Source organism: Misgurnus anguillicaudatus, chromosome 5 (genome assembly GCF_027580225.2).
Source record: "Misgurnus anguillicaudatus chromosome 5, ASM2758022v2, whole genome shotgun sequence".
NCBI lineage: Eukaryota > Metazoa > Chordata > Actinopteri > Cypriniformes > Cobitidae > Misgurnus > Misgurnus anguillicaudatus.
This window is the reverse complement of record NC_073341.2, coordinates 31,878,372-31,904,908: the sequence shown is the minus strand read 5'-3', so window position 1 is coordinate 31,904,908 and position 26,537 is coordinate 31,878,372. Positions and strand designations below refer to the sequence as shown.

At 37.1% G+C, this 26,537-nt stretch overlaps 1 protein-coding gene across 2 annotated transcripts in view; it reads right to left on the bottom strand.

The window, feature by feature from the left end:
* agbl4 (AGBL carboxypeptidase 4) overlaps nt 1-26,537 on the bottom strand; it is a 524,893-nt gene that overhangs the window by 486,670 nt on the left and 11,686 nt on the right. For both annotated transcript variants that reach the window (XM_055168759.2, XM_055168758.2), the window contains exon 3: nt 1,866-1,990. In XM_055168759.2, coding sequence (XP_055024734.1) covers nt 1,866-1,990 — 125 coding nt within the window. The remainder of the gene's footprint in view (nt 1-1,865; nt 1,991-26,537) is intronic.

Below are 26,537 nucleotides of genomic sequence, written 5' to 3'. Positions count from 1 at the left end.
AAAGTAGCGTTTCTTATAATGACAGTCGAGGTGCGAAATGTTCTCTTTCGTAGCCATTTCCTTTATCCGTAAGAATCATAGACAATAAAAGATAAGAAATCCATAAATCGTAGCAAGCTAGCCAATGCTTGTCAGTAGCCTACTGGTACTCAGTAGGTTCTCAAGATGGCGGCAGTAAGCTGACGTAAAAGGTAAAAGGTTACATGACTGATAATCATCTATACTTTAGTGCCAAGTAAAGTGCACCTACATTTTGGAAGTCTACTGCATAATCCATTACTCAAAAACTATCACTCTGTATGGAGCTAAAAGATTGTGAATTGCCCTGGGCATTATGTGTTGCAGGTGTGTTTTTCGCCAATTCCTGATTTGTACAACTCCTTTATTAAATCGGGCGCAAACAATGTATGCGAATAAACACAAATGCATTTCATTCTTACTAAAAATCCCCCCGTTGCGCATAAACTAATCCGTGCCAAACTTGCGTACCAAGAAGTCTCTATAGATTGATTACAGGCATGAACTGGCGCTTGAGCGTTCTGCTCTCCCAGAAAGTAATTTACATTCATGTAAGGCTGCATGATTTAAGATTCATTTGCGATATCGATTCTTCCAGGAGCCCGAGATGTCATTCAAAGCATCAGTCATCCTATCCACTGAGAATTTACATCAGCATTAGGGATGAATTTATCGGGTTGCTAATTGTCCGCCTATGGGACTGTAAGAAGTTTGAGTGGGTGACACTTCTGGAAGGTTTTGGCACATCATCAATGTAATAATGACAGGCAGACATCTGATCTGCATCTGTCTTTAAATACTGCATGACATTTAAACTTTAAGAAAGTTTCTTTAAGACATGACTCTGGAATGCCAAAAATATTTTTAAACAGCTATAATATTGTATTTACATTTGAAGAGCTCCGATGCAAAAAAGTTTCAAGTTTTCTTGTAAATGAGCAAACAAGCATTTCTGAATGACCTTAGGCCTGTATTAAGCAGATTTGAAGTAAAGTATTTGTAATACGTGATGAGAGCATTCGGTTAATATCATTATCCAGGAACAATTGCCAAAGACGGCATTACAGGGACTCAGGAAGTATGTTAAGGGAGACGCAGCGTCTCGTTCCCTTCTCAGGGAACAACAGTTACATACATAACCTGAGACGTTTTCAGGTGTCAAACACAACTATGCAAAAAAGCATTTTGGTATGAATTAACATACGCATACAGAAGATACAAGCATTCAAAGCGAACAGTTTAGCACGTGTGCTTAAAAAGTCTAGAATTTTTATATTATCATACACTACACAGGGCATAATATGGATTTTTTTCCCAGAAAACGTCTTGCATAAAATAGATTCAAGCACTTCCCAGGGCCTTGAATTTTTTCCCCCAGATTCACAAACTTTCAAGGATTTCAAGGATGCGTGGGAACCCTGATTATCGTATTTTTGAAAGAGTTGGTGTTTAGAGGATTTTGCATCTGAGCTCCTCATATGTACAATACAGAAAATAAGATGTTTAACCTAAAAATGTACGCTTTTTTTAAACCTCTACACCTTAACATTTTGAAATATCAAATAAAAATTAATGTGTGTATGCATTTTTTTTTAATAGCATATATTCTGGCATTCTCTTTACCACTCCTTTCACTTACATTTGCAATATAAGCTACTCATAAAACTATGCATTATTTTTTTGCTGAACAGCAAAAGATATAAATAATGAAAACTTGCTACCAAGATAAAAAATATCAGAAGATGCAAAGCATTTGCTTATCTTTAATAGGCTAATCTTTTAATTCGCTAATCTTTTCAGGACATCTCCGAAGAGGAGGTGTGTCGTCTCTGCAGGTCTGGACTCACCTGGGTCTCTCGAACATTTTCCACTGTGAAGTTAAACCACACCCTGAACCGCGGGTTACATGTGTCAGGCCTGATGAAGAGGTCAAACTCAAAGTCACTGATGTAGTCAACACGGCCCAAGTTCCCTAAAAAGAGTGAAAGGAAGAGATTAATACTTTATATAGTTAAAGGAAAAGTTCACCTAAAAAGGAAAATTCTGTCATTATTTACTCAATCTCATGTTATTTAAAACCTGTTTAAGTTTCTTTTTTCTGTTCAACACAAAAGAAAATATTTTGATAAATGATGGCAACCATACAGTTGACGGTACCCTTTGACTTCCATAATACACTGCAAAAAATGACTTTTATGATTTATTGAATATTTTTGTCTTGTTTTCAGTACAAATGAAGAGTTTCGTTGCAAAACGAGATGACCACCGTTTTTTTAATTGTTCAGAAATCTCGTTTTTTGGTTGTGCATTACAATGAATTTCAATTCAACTGCAGTTGGTTTGTTTTGATTTAAACCTTCAAAACTTAAACAATACAGCTAAGTAGCACCATAAAACAAAATAATATCATGATAACATAATAATAAACATGTTTTGACAAAAATGTTAAAAAATGGATTTATCTCGTTTTGCAACGAAACTCTTCAAATATAAAAAAATTCTTACAGGGGAAATATCATGAAAAACAGACTTTTTCCATGTTTCTGTGCTACAATTGGGTCCCCAGTGCTTCTATCAACCTAGAAAATGTGATAAAGATCAACCCAGTAACTTAGTTTTGGTAAACCATTCTCTGCAAGCATGTGAAAAAATAGGTCATTGGAATGTGTTTCCCCTTGTGATGTCAGAAGGGGATAATACTGCCCCTTAATCTGCACTATCCAACATTGGCCATTTAGTGCAGAGATCATTTGCACTAATGCATTTGCATTTTCAAGGACACACTCAAAAGTGGCAGTTTTAACATGTTATAATAAATTATCTATGAGGTATTTTGAGCTAAAACTTCACATATGTACTTTGGGGAAATCTAAGATTTAAGTTACATCTTAAAAAAGTCTTGTAAAATGTCCCCTTTAATTCGAGATTCATTTTCTTGGTGAGAAAATCAATGTAGTTTTCAGACAAAAATATCAAATTTAAATGAATTTGTGCCTAAAGCAAAACAAATCTGCCAATGGGGTAAAACTACATCTTGAAATAAGTTTTTAAATAAACACGTTTGCTTGTTTGAAGCACAAATTCACTTAAATTTGATATTTTTGTCTAAAAACTAGACTTTTTTACCTAGGTCATTTTGCATATCAAGAAAATTCATCTTGATTTAAAAAAATTTAGATATTTGTACAAAAAACAGAACAAAAATACTAACTGTACGTTCACATCAGCCGCGGTAGAGGTGGCAAAAACGCGCTATTCGCTTGAACATTTTGAGTTTAGACGCTTCTTTGTGCGTGAAAGCTGCGTGTGAAATTAATGACATTTGAGACATTCACGCGGAAATTCGCGTCATGGGAGGGCTTCTGCGAGACCGAGACAAGACCAAGACTTTGAAGGGTCGAGACCAAGTCAAGACCAAGACATGCCGAGACCAAGTCAAGACCAAGACCAGTGCAAGTCACTGCATTAAAACACTTATGATAAAATGTGGAATATGCATATTAGGTCTTCTCATGTGTGTGTGAGAGAAGTTGATGAAATAATAAAATAATAATAATAAATTGACAGTGTAAAAATTAGTAAATTATAATAATTATAATCATTATTTCATAATTAATGATAAAAAATAATTTTGTCTTAGACCGAGACGAGGCCGAGTAAAAATGCGGTCGATTCCGAGATGAGACCAAGACCTTTAAAAAGTGGTCTCAAGACCGTTCTCGAGTACTACAACACTATTGCTTACCATCACTTATCAAAATATCTTCTTTTGTGAATTCATTTTTGGGTTAACTATCCCTTTAAATTCAAGCCTCTACTTTCCTAACCAGCTCTTTGAAATGTGCATACAAAAACATACTATATATTAAAAATGTGTTACTCTTTATCTGTACCTTGCAGACATTTATATGTCTAATCAGACAGCAGTGACTGGGAAAGATTTCCCAGTAGAATAATAAAATGGACTATAATTCAATGAGGATCCAACCACTGTATATGTGTGTGATACGCTATACTGGGAAGTTAATTTATGTAAAGTGCAATAAAATATTGTGTGGCAGCCTAACCTTGTCTTTTCCAGATTTTGACACACGCACACAAACACACGCACACACACACGGTCTTGCTGGGTGGGATGGAGGAAGTCAGGCGAGACGCTTGGCAGTCGCTCAGGTGACGACTAGACAGCTTTGGTAGCAGATCACAGAATAACAAGCCTCAACATGGCTGCCACAAACAAATAAATAATAACAAACCAGAAAAAGTGCTTTGTTGATAATAGATTACACTGCAGGCTGCACAGAAATGTCAAATAGAAGGTAATAAAGTTCGCCGTTAATCTAGCAGGCTAATGGAAACACAGGGAATCTTCTGAATCCTTTAAGACTTGTAGAGTAATACAGAGGCAACAATGGCTGCAAATTGAGACCTTTTAACTCATTTTAACACCTTTTCTTTCCTAGCTTTTTTAAAGTCACTCACTGAAACTAAAGATTGGGATAATTGCTAACCTAATAAAGTTAATGGAGTAGTGTTGTGTAGCAGTTAAAGTTCTAGGGTGATAACTGAAAGGTGGTTGGTTTGCACCTAACAAAATGCAATCCATTACCTACCACCATTGTTCTTTTATCTCTTAAGCAGGACACTTTAAAAACCAATAAAATACCTAAAGAAGCTTAAAGTTAAAGTTTTTGTAAAGTTTTATCTCCGTGTTATTTTAAAAGGGCTCTTTACTTTATAACATCACAGTAATGAATCGTGATTTGCTTTTGCTAGTCAAAGGAATGTTGTATTTAGAATGACAACCTCATCTTTTCATTGTAAAAAGCAAAGTACTGGACAAAAGATATAACTGTATTCGAGATGAGTCATGAATAATATTTGATACAGATATTTATTTTAAAAAATTATTTTAGCATACAGATGGTTGTATAACTAACATACATGAATAAAAAGTGAAATACTGTATGTGACCCTGCCTGTATTCTCCTTTAAACATTCTGTAAAAATATAACCTTGATACAGGGCTGGGTGATAGAGCTTATGGGCCCTATTTTAACGAGCTGAAACGCAAGTGCGAAGCGCAAAGCGCAAATGACTTTGTGGGCGGATCTTGGCCGTTATTGCTATTTTCCTGGCAGGAGAAATAACTATTGCGCCAGGCGTAAATGAATAAGGGGTTGGTCTGAAGTAGGTTCATTATTCATAGGTGTGGTTGGGGGTAATGTCAAATAAACCAATCAGAACGCTATCCAACATTCCCTTTAAACGCAAGGGCGCAAGTTCCATGGCTCCAGGCGCACGCCAGGAGCGGTTCACAGCCGAGGAGACCCACATTCTTGTAAGAGCAGTCAAAGACAGAGAAGTTGTTTTGTATGGGGATAGGAGAAACCCGCCCAAATCAGCGTCGGTTAAACAGGTGCGAGAGGAAATAACCACAATTGTCTTATCAGCTGGCATCCCCATCGTTGCGCCAAGCGCTACAATGATGTCAGGAGACGGGGGAATCCCAAGCTTGCCAGCATAAATCAGGCACGCCGTGTAACGGGAGTTGGATCTGCCTCTACACATGACCTGACACCAGCAGAGGACATCGCTGCGTCCACCCTCGCCGCTGAAAGGGTTTGGGGGCTTTGAAATCGGACCCAAGAAACGCAAGCAAGGTCCAACCCCAAAGTACACTTACAAATCAAGTTCATATACATTAAGGTTTCTTATGAAAACATTTAAATTATTATTTACATAAAATAAACATAATACAGCCACACAACAAACTTATGAAAATATTTTAATCGTTATTTGCATGACAATTTTTTAACGCAGCCACACAATAAATAAAAACTATCACCACAATGCTCACCACTATGATTTCCCTTTTCTCATGTGTTAATATTTTTTTATTGTAACAATTTATGATTTGCAAAAATAACTGTTGCATCTGTGTAGATTAGATAAGCAAAGTGTGTGCGCGTTGTGCACGCTATACATTATGGTCAAGCATGCGCCCTTAAAATAGCATAATGAACCACGCGCAACACGCCACTGACTTTACACTAGTTTTTTTTGGTCAGTGGTGCAATTGTTTTTTGAAACTGCAAAATAGCATCAGGGATGGTTTGCGCCAGAACACGCCTCCTTTTTTGAGTTGAACCGCCCAGGGAGCGCAAGTTGCTAATGCTAATGCTGTCCCTCAAAAATGTCCCACTTTTAGCCACTCGGTGGGTGTAACCGCAGTCACTTTCGCTGAAGCAACGTGCATACCCTATATACCCGGCCCACAAGTATGCACGGCTTACACACAACATTGTTTCGATGCTGGTCAGATGCAAAAAAAAAAACAAAAAACTGCCACACTGGCGAGCTAACATTTCCTTTTATTACACAGCACTCATTTTTACACATTTTCGTGCATTTTCTGTTACATGGCAATGGAGCAACCGAACCCCAAAGCAAGACTTGTTAAAATGGCTGTTTGCTTGTCACTGGCGGCACGCTCCTTTATCAGGTCATATAAGATCTAGGAATGGCGATGTAATGTAGTTCGATGCAGTTTTAGCAAATGCACTAACAGGCGTCATATCGAACGTTTTTTTGCTTTATATCGATACGACACATATCGATATCGTTTTATGGCCCAGCCCTACCTTGATACTCCTAATCATAATTCGATTTAGTAAAAAAAGAGACTTTAGCCTGGATTTCACAAACAGGGTCACATATTACAACTTTTAATTTCATGAGATTTTACACATCTCCAGATGCTTACTCACTATAGTAAGAGTATTTAAATAACTACTTACAAAGTTTGTGAAATTTTACAAACTTAGTGGGAAAATCTACAAGGCTGGATGAACAGGAAAGGGGGTAGTGGGGAAATCTGGCATCTGGCCCTGCTCACGCAGTCTGCGATCAGGGAAAGAAGTGTGGAAGTCACCGCCTGGTGGAGGGTAGCTCAGAGCTAATTACTGACAGATGGAGTGACCACCATTCCATCACACCGGAGCCCAGCGAAGCTTCATCCCTCTGCCAGAACAGAGCCACCAGACGCACATTCCTAACATTTGCAAACTTCGCACAAACTCACTTTGCCTGTCCACATAGCAGCGGGTCTGACCTCTCTCTAAAGATTTACCTTTCGGATGCATTTCTGTCAGACTTCAAACAACTTTCCGTGACAGCGGAAAACTGAGATATTAAAGAAGATTATAAATAAAACATTATGAAAATCTGCCACGTTTATATAAGCTAATTTATGTACAGCATTTCTATTTGTTTATTTATTTATTTATTTTTGAATGGCTGCCCAATAGTTTCTAATGGACACTGGCTCATTTTTTACAGTGTGTTGGTTATAGATTGAAAGTGCTCTCCAGATGAAATGGATATTGGCACTTTAGCTGATTAAAGTCACTTTCGATAAATACAAATCTCAAGCAGAAGGAATCCGAGTATGACAGCAACAGCATACTCCTGACAGAAAGGCGTTTTTTATAGATTATCGGACAACTATTACAAAGGTCAATGAATGACCTTTATAAACATATCCAAATGAAATGGAAAGATCTATGTGTAACGCAAACATGATGTGTGGCTGAAAGAAACCGAATTAAATTTTATGTGGATCAATAGATGTGTTTTGCATTGTTTTTGAATGGTTATGTGTGCGTGCCTCAGGATTGGTAAAACATTTTAACTTCAATATGCTACAGTACCAGCTTCTGGTATACCAAATCGATCGCAGACACGCTCAGGAAACTAGCGCTGCCAATAGAATCAATACTTCTGATGAGATATTTAAAGAATACTTTATAGTATCAGCATACCACACAATCCTAGAGCTTAATATATGAATTTAACCACTTTTTGAGTCCAGAACCTCCAGGGCAGCCAAGAACAAAATGTATTGCCATTTTTCATTCTCCTTCATATCTAAGTGTGAATGACAGATGTGAGATCCCAGAAGCCGTGATTGGGCCCCACACCACGGCTCTCAGCGGCTCTCAAAGTCAAGTCAAACACACTTTATCAAGAATAACATCTGTTTTATAGCTCTAACATGTATTTTTTATACATCAGTCAACCAAATAGAGAAACAGAGAAAGGATAAGTAGCTAAGCCAAGTCAGTGGATGAGAAAAATGAGGGGGAGGGAGAGAGCGCGAGAAAGAGATAGAATGGGAGATTGGTGGCTGCACCTGCTGCAGACAGATGTGCAGGTTAATTCATCGTTCATCCATTCCAGCACATTAACCATTTTCAACACTTTTAGCATTAAATATTGGTTATTGACATGCAGTAACAGTGATCAGGTGATTTGGACCTAATTGTGAGAGTTCAATTGGATACACTGCAAAAAATGATTTTCCAGAAAAAAAATTATTTGTATTTTTGTCTTGTTTTTCTTGTTGTAAAAATATCTAAAAATTCTTAAATTAAGATGCTTTTTCTTGATGAGCAAAATGACCCAAGAAAATAAGTCTAGTTTTTAGACCAAAAACATCAAATTTAAGTGATTTTGTGCATAAAACAAGCAAAAAAAATGCAATTTTTTCATGATTTTTTCTTGAATTTACTGTTTAAGAAAATGTTCAATATTTTTTGGCTCACCCCATTGGCAGATTTTTTTTGCTTGTTTTATGCACAAAATCAATTAAATTTTATATTTTTGGTCTAAAAACTAGACTTATTTTCTTTGTTGTTTTGCTTATCAAGAAAAAGCATCTTAATTTAATTTTTTATATATTTTTACTGAAAACAAGACAAAAATACTAAGAATTTTTTGACTTGAAAATATTTTTTGCAGTGTAAGATTAGATAGCCCAAGTTTTTTTTATATGTGTATACACCTTTCTAATAGCAATATGTCCTCATGAAATGTGGTAATCACTAATTAAGACAGTAAAGTAATGTCTTTACTAAAATACAAATATACCAACATCTATTTGTATTGATTAGTGTTAGGCTATAATTTTCTTAATTTTAAAGCAAAAGGCAGAGCAGGATAAAGTTTCATTTGCATTTTAAAGGAAAACACCACCGTTTTTCAATATTTTACTACGTTCTTACCTCAAATTAGACAAATTAATACATACACTGCAAAAAAATATTTTCAAGAGAAAAAAAATCTTGGTATTTTTGTCTTGTTTTCAGTAAAAAGATAAAAAATTCTTAAATTAAATGTTTTTCCTTGATGAGTAAAACAACCCAAGAAAATAAGTCTAGTTTTTAGACCAAAAATATTAAATTTAAGTTATTTTGTGCATAAAACAAGCAAACAAATCTGCCAATGGGGTAAGCAAATTTTTCTTGGATTTTCTTGAATTTAGTCTTTAAGAAAAATGTTCAAGATTTTTGCTTACCCTATTGGCAGAATATTTTTTGCTTGTTTTATGCACAAAATCACTTAAATTTGATATTTTTTGTGTAAAAACTAGACTTATTTTCTTGGGTCATTTTTCCTCATCAAGAAAACCCATCTTAATTTAAGAATTTTTAGATCTTTTTTTACTGAAAACAAAACAAAAAAACAAAGATTTTTTCTTGAAAATAATTTTTTGCATTGTACCTATCTTTTTTTCAATACATGCCCTTTATCTTTGTACAGCGTGTCGTGAATGTGTTAGCATTTAGCTTAGCCCCATTCATTCCTTAGGATCCAAACAGAGAAGCCACCAAACACTTCCATGTTTTTTTCTATTTAAAGACTCTTACATAAGTAGTTAAACAAGTAAGTATGGTGGCACAAAATAAAAATGTGGTGATTTTTTAAGCGGATAAAAAATGAGAACTATATTGTATGGCGGAAGAGCACTTTGCTTGCAGCACTTCGACCTTGGCGCGCAGTAACATCATCACTCCTAACTACTCTCTCTCTTGCTCAAACTTTCCCTTAATAATACTGCGCCCAAGGTCGAAGTGCTGCAAACTAAGTGCTCTTCCGCCATACAATATCACCACGTTTTATTTTGTGCCACAATACCTATTCGTGTAACTACTCCTGTAATAGTCCTTAAATTAGGGAAAACATGGAAGTGTTTGGTGCACTGCAAAGAAATATTTTCAAGAAAAAAAATTCTTAGTATTTTTGTCTTGTTTTCAGTAAAAATATTTTAAAATTCTTAAATTAAGATGCTTTTTCTTGTCGAGCAAAACGACCCAAGAAAATAAGTCTAGTTTTTAGACCAAAAATATCAAATTTAAGTGATTTTGTGCAGAAAACGAGCAAAAAGATCTGCCAATGGGGTAAGCAAAAAAATCTTAAACGCTAAATTCAATTTTTTTGCTTGTTTTATGCACAAAATCACTTGAATTTGATATTTTTGGTCTAAAAACTCGACATATTTTCTTGGGATATTTTGCTCATCAAGAAAAAGCATCTTAATTTAAGAATTTTTTGATATTTTTACTGAAAACAAAACAAAAAAATACTAAGAAAACTTTTTCTTGAAAATCATTTTTTGCAGTGTGGCTTCTAAATTCATCCCTGTTTGGATCCTAAGGAATGAATGGGGCTAAGCTAAATGCTAACACATTCACAACGTGCTGTACAAAAATTAAGTACAAACATTGAAAAAAGTTATGTATTAATTTGTCAGTTGAGGTAAGAACATAGTAAAATGTTTTCCTTTGAAGAAACGCTGTGTTATGAATATATAGCTGTTTTTATATATATATTATAAATTGGTGTACCTCTCCTGATTTAACCGTGTATTCCTGTACACAAAAAACAGTGCACAAGGATTTCAGCACCAATGACAGCTCCTCAAACTGCCGAATGAAGTCGCTGTCCTTGGTCCTGAAAGATCCACTGCAGTTCTTTTTCCTTTCGCTTGACAAACCTCCTAACATTATTTCTTTCAATCTGCATCTTTCATACCCAGTCAATATCAATATAAGCGTACAGAAAAATGCTGATTTAGCAGCAAGTGATTGATTAATTTCTTCAACTGGTATATAATGTCCGCACAGCCTTAAGTTTGTGAAAAACAATATTCAGGGCTTCAGGGCAACAAGTCTGAGCTCAGCTTGATAGGCGAGGATATGATACACCATTGATTTGAGTTTTAATTTTATGGTGCCTGACTCCAGAGTCAGCCCATGATGAGCTGTAATCTACAACGCTTCGGCCAGCCCTAAACAAGCATAAATACTAGAGCGAGCGGAGCGGTCCGGCCATCACAGCGTGAAGAACGAAGACCATTTTGGATGACAGTACACTGACACACAGATAATTCAATGTATTACCAGGAAAGGAAAATCAATGGTTGTATTTTAAGTCATTTTAATGTGTGTATGTGTGCTGAAGAAAAACACACAATCTACACAAATGTTTCTACTTTTTAACTCTGTCGTAAGAATTTAATCTACAGTACAGACAGTACACTGTCATTAGAGACATCACTGTTTCTAAAAGGCAAAGCTTAGGATTTTACAAATTGGTATTTTGGCTAATAATGCAACAAGCTTGGCTCAGAGGAGAACTGTATGAAGTTCAGTGGGAATACAGAGTTGCTTTTATAGCCAATTCGCTCGTACAAGAGGAGAGACACTTTCTCATTTATAGGGAGTTAATTCCCACTGTTATCAGCAAACTGAAATAAACATTCCATATAGAGAAAAGAGTGGGAGGTTGAATCATCTTATCTGGTGGCTTGTGTCTGTGTGTGCGTGTGTGTTTATGTGTGTCTCATGTGGTTAACCTTGTTAAAGATGTAGAAGAGAAAAGCAAATGGAGAATCTGTATTAATGTAATGTGTTTGCTGTCTGGAGAAACATGTGGGTGGTCGGCACTCCGCTATCTCGCATTGTTCCTTCCTTCCAGCTGTTCAATTCAGACACCTATTTCTAAAAACATACACTTGGCCTACTTTTCCTCTCATATTGTTTGACACTCCATATTCTCCAGTTTACGTGACTATACTAACATACCACACCTCATGTGGTACAAAATCTATAAACTTTGCTTGATGAAATAATGAAAGTAGTTATTTCCAAGGCAACATGCAAGAACATTCTGGTCCAGGGAAAAGCTGGATCATGCAGGAGAGGTATATCTTGCTTTAAAGGAAAACACCACTGTTTTTCAATATTTTAGTATGTTCTTACAGCCTGGTCTCACTGTTAATACGTAGTATTTACACGTAACTTTAAAAAACAAAAACATATTTTTTGTACGTTTAAATAGATGCTAAAACGTACAATGTATACGTATTTACAACATTTAAACGTAGCATTACGTTTGACAGTTAAAAAACGTAAACCATTTACGTATCTTTCATTCCATAAAGATTGCTGTATAATTTCCTTTCAACCATTTTAGCGATATGTTACCACCTTAACCCTACACCAAACCTTGCCCTAAACCCAAACTCTTTTTATACAAAATGTTTAAATACGTAATGTATTCTTTTTATATTATGCAACGTAACGGACCATATTAGTAACAATATAGCATTCAAAAGATATTTTAAGGTGCTACATTCCTACGCAAAACAGTTTATTAAAATCATTAAAAGTTACTGTTTAAAAAATCATAAGAGACAGACAAGTGTAATCACAACAACTTATTTATTGCGAATATTAAAATCAGCACCAAAAGTAGTTAAAATGACGATGTGCTGCAGCCAAGGTCCTCTCTGGAGTATATGAAGTAAAGTAAAGAGAAGTATCCAAGAGTTTGATCAACGTTGATCCGGCTTCCCTCTGTCACGGGCCACGGCACGCTTTTTTAATTTCAAACGTACACCAACAGCAATGGAAATGACGCAAATATGTCACGTGGCACTCAAAGAGCCAATGAGCTTTTGATATCACTGCCGTAAAGCAATGTGTCGTAAAGCTTCTTGAGGTGGGATATTTGAATTCACATTAACGAACACGCGATCTGACTTTACGGTTGCTGATGAGAACTCGGATCAAGATCGCTGGATAAAGGGCTGAATTTGGATCTGTTCCTCGCAATCGTATGAATTTTAAAGATGTCGATTACAGCAAATGAATAAAAGTAACATCTTTTGTGAATTTATGTTGTATTTTGTTGTAATTATTGCTAAGTAGTAATAATAACGTATTGCATAGAAGACAGCAGGAGAAAATGCGTTTTTGTGTGTCATGACAAATAAACTAAGTATAAATACAGAAATGCTATTCATTTTAAAGTTTTAAAATGTTAAATATTGTGAAATTCTAAGAATATTATAATCATTTCATTAGGTAAATGGGTAAGCTGTCTTGTCTTAAATAAATAAGTCAGAAAATATGACTGAAAACATGTCATTGTTATGAGTAAGAAATGCCAATTCCCGTGATTTTAATATTTATGAATAGGAATAACTTACGTACAAATTTGTACGTTTGTAAAACTGTAAATACGTAAATAATTTACTTATAAGTCCTGTCAAAACGTGCGATATTGTACGTTTCAGTGTGTTTTAAACGTAAGTAAATGTACGTATTGACAACCACACTGAATCGTAAAAATACACACGTATTCTCATGAGATCACGTTGGTTCTTACCTCAACTTTGACTAATTAATACATACCTACATCGCATCGTGAATGTGTTAGCATTTAGCCTAGCTCCATTCATTCCTTAGGATCCAAACAGGGATGACTTTAAAAGCCACCAAACACCTCCATGTTTTCCCAATTTAAAGAGTGTTACATAAGTATGGTGGCACAAAACAAAACATGGAGCGGATAAAAAATCAGAACTACATTGTATGGCGGAAGAGCACCAGTCTACAGTACTTCAACCTCGGGCGCAGTAACATTGACAGAAGTTTGAGCAAGAGGGGGAGAAGTCAGGAGTGATGATGTTACTGCGCGCCGAGGTCAAAGTGCTGCAAACTAAGTGCTCTTCCACCATAGTTCTTATTTTTTATCCGCTCAAAAAATCGCCACGTTTTATTTTGTGCCACCATACTTACTCATGTAACTACTCATGTATCAGTCTTTTAATATGGAAAACATGAAAGTGGTTGGTGGCTTCTAAATTCTTCTCTGTTTGGATCCTAAGGAATCAGAGGCGGTCTTAACATAGAGGCATAGGTAGGCGGCTGCTTGGGGCCCCCTACCAGCGGTCAAATTAGGGGGGCCCCCAACCAAACTAATAAATAAATTAATAAATAAAACCCTTATCATCATGAACACTTCAAAAGCATTGTAAATTGTATTAATATTCTATTTCACAATGAAATGCACTAGTCCGTAACGGTGTGCGCCTCAGTCCTGATTAAAACTGCTAAATGTTTAATACAAAATCCAGAATTTTTACTCTTTAATTGCCAATGATTTTTTTCAAAAACTCAAAACTGATTTGGGGAAACACCCATGCAATTACTTATTTTCAATATAAAAAAGTGATTGTGGACTGAATTTTTTTTTAACCTTTTATCACAGTCTTGGCCATGTGAAAGATTAGTAATAACATTGGCTTTGATGCATTGCTAGTTTTTGTGCAGCATCAGATTTAAATTTTTTCTCCCTCATTTACTGTCCGTGGCGGTTTTTGCCCCATTGACGTATTCTCTATTGGTTTGTGTAGTGCTACACTTTGTGTGTTCTCTGCTTTCCATCTTCATTTTGGAGTAAAAAAAAATTTTTCGTTCTCTTTTATAGATTGGAAAGGAGGCCCCATACATACCTTCGCCTTGGGCCCCCGATTTGCTAAATCCGCCACTGTAAGGAATGAATGGGGGCTAGGCTAAATGCTAACACATTCACGATGCGCTGTACAAAGATTAAGTGGACACATTGAAAAAAAATACGTATGTATTAATTCGTCTAAGGTGAGGTAAGAACATAGTAAAATATTGAAAAACAGTGGCGTTTTCCTTTAAATCAAAGCACATTAAATTTCGTACATTTCAGGTTTCTCTTACTTCAGTGTCCCCAATAGAAATATCAGTATAGATTACTAAACATTATTCACGATTAACTAAAAAAAAAGTAATACTTTAGCAATATTTGGTAAAGTATCTAACATAAAGTACTGCATATCTTTATTTTCTTCCATAAGATGATAGACTGTGCCAGACTTTTTGGAAAGACAATTCTGTTAAGTTGTTTAGATTAAGGCAGTGCAAATCCAATTTTTAATACAAGAGAATAAACCAACGCACAAGAGGAGCTACACACTATAGACAAAAACAGATTGAAAACAAAATATGTTTTGACAACTTGTTACATTTATCTCAGTTACCTATTTCTTTAACACTGTAGCTAAAATGCCTTTATTTGCATGTTTTAACACCTCATACTAACAAGGCCAATTAAGATGAGGTGTTAAAAATGGTAATACATTCAGCTACAGTAAAGCATAAATAATATAAAAGATATAAACACATGCGATAAACAGCTTTGAACAGAAATGGACAAATACTATCTTGTCTTAAATATGCCTGATCGTGATGTTTCACACATTCGCCAGAAAATTATTTATTTTGCAGGTGGTTGAGATCATTTTATGCATATTAGCTGACCTTGAAACAATAAGAAAGAGATAAACACATCTATTTAATCATCAGTCTGGTACTGGACAGCCATTATCTATTGACTTGCTGTACTTTAGTGACCATTAACGTCGTAACGGGACGCTGATAACAGCACTGGACACAGACATCTTTCAGGCTTCCCAGTTTTTTTCTTCTGTTACAAACTGCATTGGAAATTAGAAGGGACTCTAGAGACTGGCCACCTCTTAAATGTGTTTTTGCCATGTGCTCCTTTTCATTATTGGAAAACACATCAGACTCTCCCACGGGTGAGAATACCTGGATACAGACAACTGATAAAGCTGGAATTGATTCAAACCCCAGGAAAGGTATCTACCTCGAGACCTCCAGCCAAACTCTGTTCATGCAGTTTTCCTCCTTTCTGTCTAAAGGCAAGATGTCACCGAGGCAACATCAATCTCTCTTTCTTTCTCTCTCTCTCTATCTCTCCTATAGTTTTTTTATGGTTTTATCGTTATATCCAGACAAGAATAGAGCCATGACCTCTAACTCTCAGTACGTCTGTAACAGGTGTCAAAGCTGAGAAAACCTTCCCACTAGCATTCATCACAACACCAGCCGCATTTCCATTCCCGTTCCTGGAGTCCCACGAGAAGGGCTTGCCGTGCACGAGCGTGGGTTTTAAGCTAAGCATGCACTAGATGCTAATTAATGACATCAATTACAGAACGTCACCCAAATCACTAGACTGTCATTAAAATGTGACTAAATAGTAAAATAATCATGCGCATTAGCATTTTATCAAAATGGGCATGGGAAAAAATGCGAAAATAGTAATTGCTCGAAATCTATCTTTTCGGACGAATATATGGAGCCTATGCGGAATGCGGCACGGTTAGCAGCCCACACGCCTGGCAACAGTGATAAAGGGGCCAATGAATCTGAAAAGGTTCAAATTTTCTGGCTGCCCTTGTATCGGTATTTCTTGAAGGAAAAAGAGCCCAAAGCAAGTGTGTTCATTTCATAACAGTCGGTAGGTCACAGGGAGGCATTCACTGTGAAATGTACTAAATTGTACCATCGATCTCAGCCATGAAACACGCTGGTGGTTGTGAAGCTCCAGACTGCTGGAAGCTCTCTCTCTCTTAAAAGAGCAGCTCACGTCCGTCAACGCGGTCTTCCCTCGTCATTTCATTCCGGTAAAAAAAACGGTGGTTTAGAATTGTTTCTCCTTCAAATCCGCATTTATGTACTGCTTTGTTCATGTTCCCTTTCATTTCTTTTCTTATCATTTTGGTAGCTGTACGGTTTGAGTCCTTAGTGGGTAAATAGCAGTCACTTCAAATTTCATGCTATCTCTTTACAAGTTAATTATATGGAGTCCTACAAAGGACAAAAGATGTTTTGCCTGCAGGACAGCAGTCCAAGTCTTTAAGGCTGTTTTACAAGGTTTGTCGCTCTGTTTTCATCTCTCCCTTTCTCTCTCTATTGTTATCTCCTTTTTATAGTTCCTGCACTACATTCCTGGCACAGCAATAAGAATAATCTGTCCTGCGGAGAGTTGAACGATAAAGACAGAAGGAGCTGAAGGGTCCTCGGTGAGCCTGTGGCGAAGAGAAGGTCAACAGTTCTGCTAAGAGGGGTCTGTTATCAGGGTGGTAGCATCCTATTGGGGAGAAGGCAGCCCTGTTTATTTACAGTTATTGTTCCCTGTTGGCGTGCACTCTGGTGCCTGAGGCTGATTGGTGTGTAACGGGAGGTGGGCACCAAAGGAGGAACGAGGAACAAGGGAGACTAGAAATCAACTGTAGCTCCAATAGGTCACCAATACGAATATAGGGTGGCTTTCGATATAAAACACCTTATCATAAGGAGGTCACAAAATCAAGATGAAATGCTGGGGTTGATTAATTTTTTCAAAGTGCAATACATTCTCTGCAAGTGCAATAGAGTGCATTCATATTTTTAGCAGATGGATTTGCCCAGCTATGTGTAATTAAAGGATTAGTCCATTTTCTTAAAAAAAATCCAGATAATTTACTCACCACCATGTCATCCAAAATGTTGATGTCTTTCTTTGTTCAGTCGAGAAGAAATAATGTTTTTTGAGGAAAACATTCCAGGATTTTTCTTATTTTAATGGACTTTAATGGACACCAACACCTAACACTTAACTCAACACTTAAAGGAATAGTCCACTCATTTTCAACATCAAAATATGTTATTACCTTAACTAAGAATTGTTGATACATCCCTCTATTATCTGTGTGTGTGCACGTAAGCGCTGGAGCGCGCTGCGACGCTTCGATAGCATTTAGCTTAGCCCCATTCATTCAATGGTACCAATCAGAGATAAAGTTAGAAGTGACCAAACACATCAACGTTTTTCCTATTTAAGACGAGTAGTTATACGAGCAAGTTTGGTGGTACAAAATAAAACATAGCGCTTTTCTAAGCGGATTTAAAAGAGGAACTATATTTTATGGCGTAATAGCACTTTTGGGAGTACTTCAACCCGCCTGAAAAGTCCGCTCCCCCTCTCCCTCTCATAATGGGAGAGGGAGGGTGTTACTGCGCCGAGTCGAAGTACTCCCAAAAGTGCTATTACGCCATAAAATGTAGCTCCTCTTTTAAATCCGCTTAGAAAAGCGCTACGTTTTATTTTGTACCACCAAACTTGCTCGTATAACTACTCGTCTTAAATAGGAAAAACGTTGATGTGTTTGGTCACTTCTAACTTTATCTCTAAATGGTACCATTGAATGAATGGGGCTAAGCTAAATGCTATCGAAGCGTCGCAGCGCGCTCCAGCGCTTACGTGCACGCACACAGATGATAGAGGGATGTATCAACAATTCTTAGTTAAGGTAATAACATATTTTAATATTGAAAATGAGTAGACTATTCCTTTAATGACATCATTTTTATTTTTGTGTGAACTACCACTTTAAGGTCATTCTCAGACACAAATATTTGTTTGTGCGTGTGGACTGAAAACACTGGGGGACAGCACCTGGTGCAAAAAAGGCATTTATTTTCAGTAGGCTTATACGCGAAGCTCAACCAATTGATTCAGTTTCGTCTGGACTATACCAGGGAATCAGTTTGCAGTAAAAATAACTCCTCTAGTGAAAAACTCGGTATACAATGACAAACCCAGAGTCGATTCCCGTGGCAATAGCAGGCAGTAACTACAGTGCACATCTGTTGTGCAGCAGTGTGATAAAACCACAGCAGAATCAATGGAGTATAGCCACTGTGGATGGCTGCGAAATGCCAGCAAGACTTCTTGGCCACCATTAGCCTGAGACATAGAAATCTTTCAACGTACAAAAGCTTTTCAGACCAGGGAATTACATAAAGTGATGCTACTGTCAATGGCCTGATAGACTCACAATGAAATGAAAAGAACTGGGGGGCTCAACCGCAAGCTGTTCAGAAATCTTGGCAGAAAATCAGCGCTCCTCGCCTGACTTTGCACAGGCAAACTACGCCCACCTCGGTGTAATTACTTAAGCGAAATTAAGCAACAGTGCACTAAATATAAAGTGAATTAAAAAGTAGAAAAGCTCAACGGGGAATACACACTTTTCTGCAAGACAGCAATAAGTAATCCAGCTACACTCCTAATCCTTTATCTATTCACTCAGTGACGATGAAAAGTTCGATTTCCATTTAATATTTGACACATCAATTTACAAATGTCTCATTTAAAAAAAAAAATAAAGAGGGACATTTTGGCTGCATTTTGGCTGCATGGCAGGAGGCAATGGAATCAGCAGTGGCTGCCAAAAGCAACGAATCCTCTCGAACCCTCTTCAAAGAACAGATGCAAAGTTTTTGATCCAATTAAAGACATTAAAATGTCCCCTACCCAAAGACAGTAGGTTGTCTAGACCCTATTGAAGAATTTTTCAACAAAAATCTTATTCTCACAGCCTACAGCAACAGATGAAAGGCTATAGATTTTGCTATTAAGCTTACCATCTATCATGCCAAATTTAGACTGAATAATATTCTGATAAATAGCGTCTCCTTGGATCAATACCGTTCACTCTGATTTAAAACGCTATGCTGCGTTCACAGAGAAATCACAGACGGGAGACGAATAAAAGTGGTGTTGTTAGCAAAACAGTAAATCTAGATGCACAAGAACCGTCTGTGATTTTACGTAACACAGAAGTGTTTGAATACAAGCTCAGCAGAGAGCAACAATCAGAGCTTTTATCTTTGTAGGGGGGGAATGTGCTGAAATGATGAAGAATAACAGTCAACAAGTTTGAGGACGACACACGGGAAGCCGTGTTTTAATTTTTTGCTTGCAAAACAGTTTTCGTAAATACTTACACTGTGGCAAAATCCTACGAACGTGTATGGCACGTTCCGGTCTCCAGAAACTGTCAAACAGATTGCGTTTCTATTAAAATGCTTCTCGGTTCTTACGCATCAGTTTACAAACATACCCGCCGCAGATAAATGTGTGATATCAAACGGAACCTGACACATCAATGAACTTCATCTCAAAGAAAATCTTTAAATAAATCAGAAATATAAACAAGAGGCGGTATAGGAAAAACACAAAGCGGCAAAGCGTTACAAATCTCCAGCGTTTTCCCGAACTGCATGTCCTTGCCTAGGATGAGGAATGACACGTCCGCCCGCCCGCCGCCTGTGTTTACGGCATCAGGAGAGCTGCTGGGGGAAATGGATTACTCCATCATCATGGAGCAGCGTGTTCATGCGGCAATGTATCGCAACACAGCTCTGCGTGTAGTCATTTTCACCTGCAAGACATTCTCTATTCCCCGCTCGCTGCGACATTTCCCAACTTTGCTACTGGTTTACCGACAAACAATGGATTTTTCAAGCGTTAAATAGGAAGGTTTAAACAAACTTGCTTTACTACACAAAGTGGAACAGAGCCAATGGTGACGCTGACTCGATCACTTGACCTAGTATATTAAACACTCTCAACAGAAGAGTGGCGGCTTAGCTCCGACAGCTCTAGTGCAAAAGCTAAAGAGCTCCTTGACAACAACGCACACATACGGCATGACCCGCGCTATCACCCGCGCCATTTGTTTAAGTCTTTCCTAATAGGGGTCAGCGTCCGGCTAAAACCGGACAGATTCCATTTGCTTGAAAGAGGCAGTTGTGCTCGAAGTTAACCTCTTGTTAATAACTGTAAAATAGAAAATGCTGAGCCTGTGAGTGTTATGCTAGTCTTCATACCGCCCATAATAATGTGCTGGTGAGAGCATGTGAAGGGTGCTAATTGAAGTATGTGTCACGTTCACAAGTTAAACACATGGCAGGGATTAGTTTCTAAACTGAGTGGCTGTAAGTGAGAACGTGTTGCACGCTTTCAAATGCGGTTCTTCGGCGCATCTAATTTGATATCACTGAACCAACAGGACGTTTAGTAACGGCACATACTTCACGTTCATTCTTCTGGATTAATCTTGGCGAAGAGGACGTGGGTTAGCAAACTATTCAGAGTACAAAAGAGATTTTACATTTTAGAATTCGGCAGACACTTTTATCCAAAGCGACTTACAGAGCATTACAAGGTGTACTTGTGACCCTGAACCACATAAGGGTAATTTTCTGAAGGCTGAATAAACAAGCTTAATAAATAAATAATTTGTTAGGACAGGACGATATTTGGCCATGAATGTGAGGGTGCACAAAATCAAATTTTGAAAAATTGCCTTTAAAGAGCACCTATTTCATTGTTTTAAAAAATATGTATTTTTGTATATTTGGTATAATACAGTGGTTTTCAAACTGGGGGCCGGGGCCCACAGGGGGGCCGCGAGATGGTGCCAGGGGGGCCCCAGTTTTATGACATTTTATGAAATACATTGATTTATCATGAATTCTTTGTAATTAAACCTAAAAAAATAAGGCTACTAACCAAAAGCACTACTTTTTTGTATAATTTAATGTTTTTTTATTAAAATGTTGAGTTTTTGTCACAATTTTTCTTTGGGGGGCCGCGAAGGAATGCACCGTACACAAGGGGGGCCACCCGCTGAAAAAGTTTGGGAACCACTGGTATAATACAATGATTATTTTGCTGAATACCATACATTTTTGTAGAACCAGATTTCACTCTTTTCCTGAAACGCACGGATTTGAAAAGCTCTGTGTCCCTGATTGGCCAGTTAATCTGTACGTTGTGAGTGGCCTCTGACAGGACGTCAGCCGGAAATGTGACGCTTCTTACCATATTTGAAAGATTCGCTCACAATGCAATGCTGACAGGAGTTAACTTACAGGCTGTGAGTCAAAGCGGGAGGAATTATGATAATGTCGGTCTTGTCTACATCACCAATCCCAGAAAGTAAACTGTTGCCTACAATCCGTGTGTTTGTTGTAGTAAAGAGATTTAAGCTGGAGACGATAACTCGCGTCATCATTTACTTTGGGGTTTGTACCTTTTGCATGTCGTTAACATGTACTATTACACACTTTCACACCAACGGTAATTTGAAATCGTGAATCCGACAATAGGTGCTCTTTAAAATTGGTCAAATGAAGTCATTAGCAGCACATATACACCCTTTTACTGTTTGTACACAATGATGACATGGTAATGTGTGCGCACGCAGTTTGGCAACCAAAGTATGGCAAGAATAAGCAGTGAAGCAACACAGACAGAGAAAGTTATTTTAAAAAATTGACTTTATCAACTTTTTCAACTTTTTCAACACAGCGCACCAGATCCGTGTACTATAGTGGAGTGGATAGAAGAAGTTAGCAGATGGCCAAATATAAAGTGGCCAGATACATTGATACGTATATTAGTATATTATATTAGTGCAACCAAACGCAAAAAACAGACATTTTGATGCTTGGAAACCGTTTAAATAAACTTTCTGAGTTGCTAACACGTTAGAACCACTGGAGAACAACACCACTTCTGTTTTTATTTCTTAAGAAATTTTATTAATATTCTTAAGAAATATGTTGAAACTTTGAATTAGTAGACGGTTGAGTCTTAATTTGGCATATATGGCCAGGTTGTGATTTTGGCGTTTTCCCATGGTCTTGAGAATAGTATGTCATACAGAACCGTTTGTCACTATACATTAGTATTAACGACAACAGTGGGGCTTCTGGCCTTAGTCAAATGAGTTTCTGTTACTGTTTTAAAGATCAGATAGGGGGCCCCATACATAGATTCGCCCTGGGCCCACAAATTTGCTAAATCTTCAACTATGGGTAATATACTTATGCCGCAATAGTTAGCTTGTCTGGAACCGAGCTGATTTAAACCACATCACTGTGTCACACTTGCATTACATGTGAACGGCCACTACGCTAATAGGATTTTGTTTCTCTCTCCCTGTTTCGTCCTCGATTCCAAGGACAATGAGACAAACAGACCCAGTTTCGGTAAATGTGAAGGTCGGAACATCCCTGATTTACTATCCGTCCTTCAACATAATGCCCAGCTGATGCCTGTCCAACGAGCATCCTCTTCTATACGTTACATTAGTAATACGCTCGCTTATAATGTTGCTTCATAGCTGCATTCAATTCTGCTGCTTATGCTATCTGTATTATGTTATGCTATCTATAGATTTTTCTGTGTTTTTTCCTGCTTCTATTAATGTAAAGCTGCTTTGAAACAATTATTAATTGTGAAAAGCGCTTTATAAATAAAGTTGAATTGTTGCCAAAATGCGTGGGCAGATTATGTGATCACGTGGGCTGTAAAAGGGTCTATTACAAATAATAAATACTTGTTGACATGTTTATGGTAGGTAATTTACAAAAATCCACAGATGCTTGGAAAATGTAACTAAAATACTCAAGTAGTGTCCACCTCTGGAAGTCACAAGCATCACTGCATAACTTTGTTATACAGATATCAAGAATCAACAATGGCAAGACGAAAGAAGTTTGTTTTTGGAAGTAAGGACAAGAAAACCTTATTCAGCTTTTCAAGTAACCCTGTTACCCTTAAGACAACAGTAGATGTAGTTTGTTTGTTTTTCTCGGACAGCAAGATAATTGCGAATGGGTTTATGTTTGTACCTGCATTTCGGAGACGATTGCTTTACAAACAAGGGCCACTTCGACGCCAGATTTGCCAATCGTTTACAACTGAGTAATGGAGCAGTCCCAATGTTAAAAGACCCCGTTGTTCAAGAGTCAGAACCACAAGGGGTAAGTATATCAAAATCTAATCTCAAGTGTTTTGTTTGCAATCGCCGCATAAGTGCATATAATGCAATCAACACAAACATATAGCTGTGCTTTACTCATAACTCTTAATCTCCTCCCATCGTACGCTTTCAAGAGTTCTGCCCTTTTAGGAAAAAAACGGAAAGGCTGTTCTGTTTTTTATAAATCTGACAACATGGAAGGCTCTTTGGACACACCAACGATTAACATGATATTGCCAACCATGAGGTATAACAAAAGACATATATTTGGGAAGGTAATTGTTTGGATAATCTGTGCATTGTCTAGTTGACTAACATTATTAAAATGACTTCACTCCATGTCAATGCAAGTATCACAACCATCAACAAGCTATAAGCGCTGCTGTATGAGCTGATGTTTCATTGCTGCAGGACTCAAGGCTTATGGCAGAAATGTCAAGCAGGATTATCACTGGTTTCATTTGCTTGTGCACATTTTAGATATCCGCTTGCCAGGCTTGTTTCACATTGCAGACACTTTATAAGCGAGAACTCTATAAGGTGGGTAAATATTACAGCATGACTGTGAGTGGACCACTGTGCACTTCTGTTATGAGAGACTGCCAGTAATCTGGTGGGAAGAGCGATGACCAATTCGAATTATAGTTCAGCTGCAGTTCATCTCTTTGCATGAGACTTTAAAGATTTAATATTCAAACATTAAAAGTTCAAACTACAGTTACAAATCATTTACATGGGGTGGAAGTATGATATTTCATTTTAAATTGGAAGTCAATACATTGTTTCTGTATGTAGCATTGCATTAGCACCCCAAACTTAGGTTTAATTTGGGTTAAACATGGGTTTAATACATACTAAAATACTAAAATTTATAGCTTGAATGCACTGTATGGCAAATGCGTTAATGTACATATAAAGGTCTTGCAGTTAAATGAAATAATTACACAAAAATTGAAGATAAAATTTAAGTAAACAGTATTTTAAGTATTTTTGGTATCTACACTCTAAAAATGGCTGGGTTATTTTTGACCCATAATGGGTAAATAACACATGCTGGGTTAAAAATGACCTAATTGTTGGGTTGTTGTTATGCAACCATGGGGCATAATAACCCAGCAGTTGGGTTAAAACAACTCAGGATTGAGTCAATTTTAACCCAGCGGTGTGTTCTGTCCAATAGTTACCCATTCTGGGTCAAAATTAACCAATTTTTAGACTGTAACAGTATCAAATACTCTTAATCAAAGAAGAATTAATATTTAGAAAATGAAAATACATAAATCCCAATAAATTACTCCACTTCAGTAAAATTTGATTTTTTTTAGGAAAACATTCCAGGATTTTTCTACATATAGTGGATTTTAGTGGACCTCAACGGTTTACAGTTTCAGTGCAGTTTAAAATTGCAGTTTTAATGCAGCTTCAAAGTGGGTCCCCAGGGGTCCCCAACCTTTTTGTGAGCAAGGGCTATCACAATGGATAAAATAATCTGGAGGGCTACTTTTTTGATGTAGTCTACTTAACTTTTTTGTTTTACTTGTTGGTTTTATTTTATTTACTTGTTGATATGTTTTATCATTGTTTAAAATGTTAGCACAAATAAAAGGCAGTACTTTCAGAAAAACGCTAGTTTTTTTTGTGATTGTTGTGGGCAAAAATCTTTGATCTTGCAGGCACGTTTTCTTAAAAAATGTGATGAATGTGCGGGATATTTATGCAATTTTATGCAATGAAATTGAGGGAACTTGCAAAGAACTTGCAAAAACCGTTTGCAGCTTTTGCAGCTTTTCGTTGATGTTCACGTCGCGCAATTACGTCACTTCATAACGTTCCCATGGCAACAGGGGATATGACTGCGCTTGTGTGAAGTAAATGCAACATTTTTCAGCTTTCTGCTAAGATATATATTAATTTTTGCTACAAAAATGCGGGGATTATGAAATCATGCAAGCCCCCATATTTTGCGCGTGGAAATCTGCAATTTATGCGGCGGAAGTGCAGCGTATTTTAAAAAATGCGGTCGCTGCATAAATATGCGAACTTTGGCTGATTATGCATTGAATCATGCGATCCCATAATAGCGTTTTTTTTTGGAGGAGCCAAACTAATAAAATATGTAATAAATAAATAATACAAGTGAGGCAATTAATAGAATGTGCTTTAGCGGGCAACTCACAGACTCTGGACGGGCACCATGTTGAAGACCACTGCTCTAAACGATCCCAACCAAGGCATAATGTTCTTATCTAGCAAAACGATCATCATTTTCGCCACAAAACAACATAATTTCTTCTCTACTGAACAAAGAAAGACATAAACATCTTGTATGACATGGGGGTGAGTAAACTATCTAATTTTTATGTTAATGAAAGTGGAATAATCCTTTAAATTATCGATACAGTCTAGATATAGCTGAACTTCAGGAAAACAGTAAGAAATAAATCAATGCTTTGTAACAAAGAACTGTTTGGACTCGACCAGTTTATAAACTGAATTTTACAGCAGTTTGGCATTGTGCATTGAGTGAGTGATATATAAGTAGGCCCACAAAAAGTAGAATTGCGTTACAGTAAAATTCAAGAACGAAGGATGTTGGCCTTGTGGTTTAGGAGGGGTAAGAGCGTGAAACCCCGTCCACACACGGTCTCTGAGCACAAGGATATTTTCTTCAGGGTCAGAGCTGTATAACACCACAGGCTCGAGTATCAGTTAGAGGAATGAAAGTGATAAAGCTACAAAATTGACAAAGGGGAAGCTGGCTAGCATCTACAACCAAGATGGTGGAAAAAAACGTTTGATAAAAACAATAAATCAGAAATCTGCCCTAGGTTTTTCTCAGAAAATAGCCGTACTCAATTCAATCCTCCTTAAAACCTCAAAAACGTAC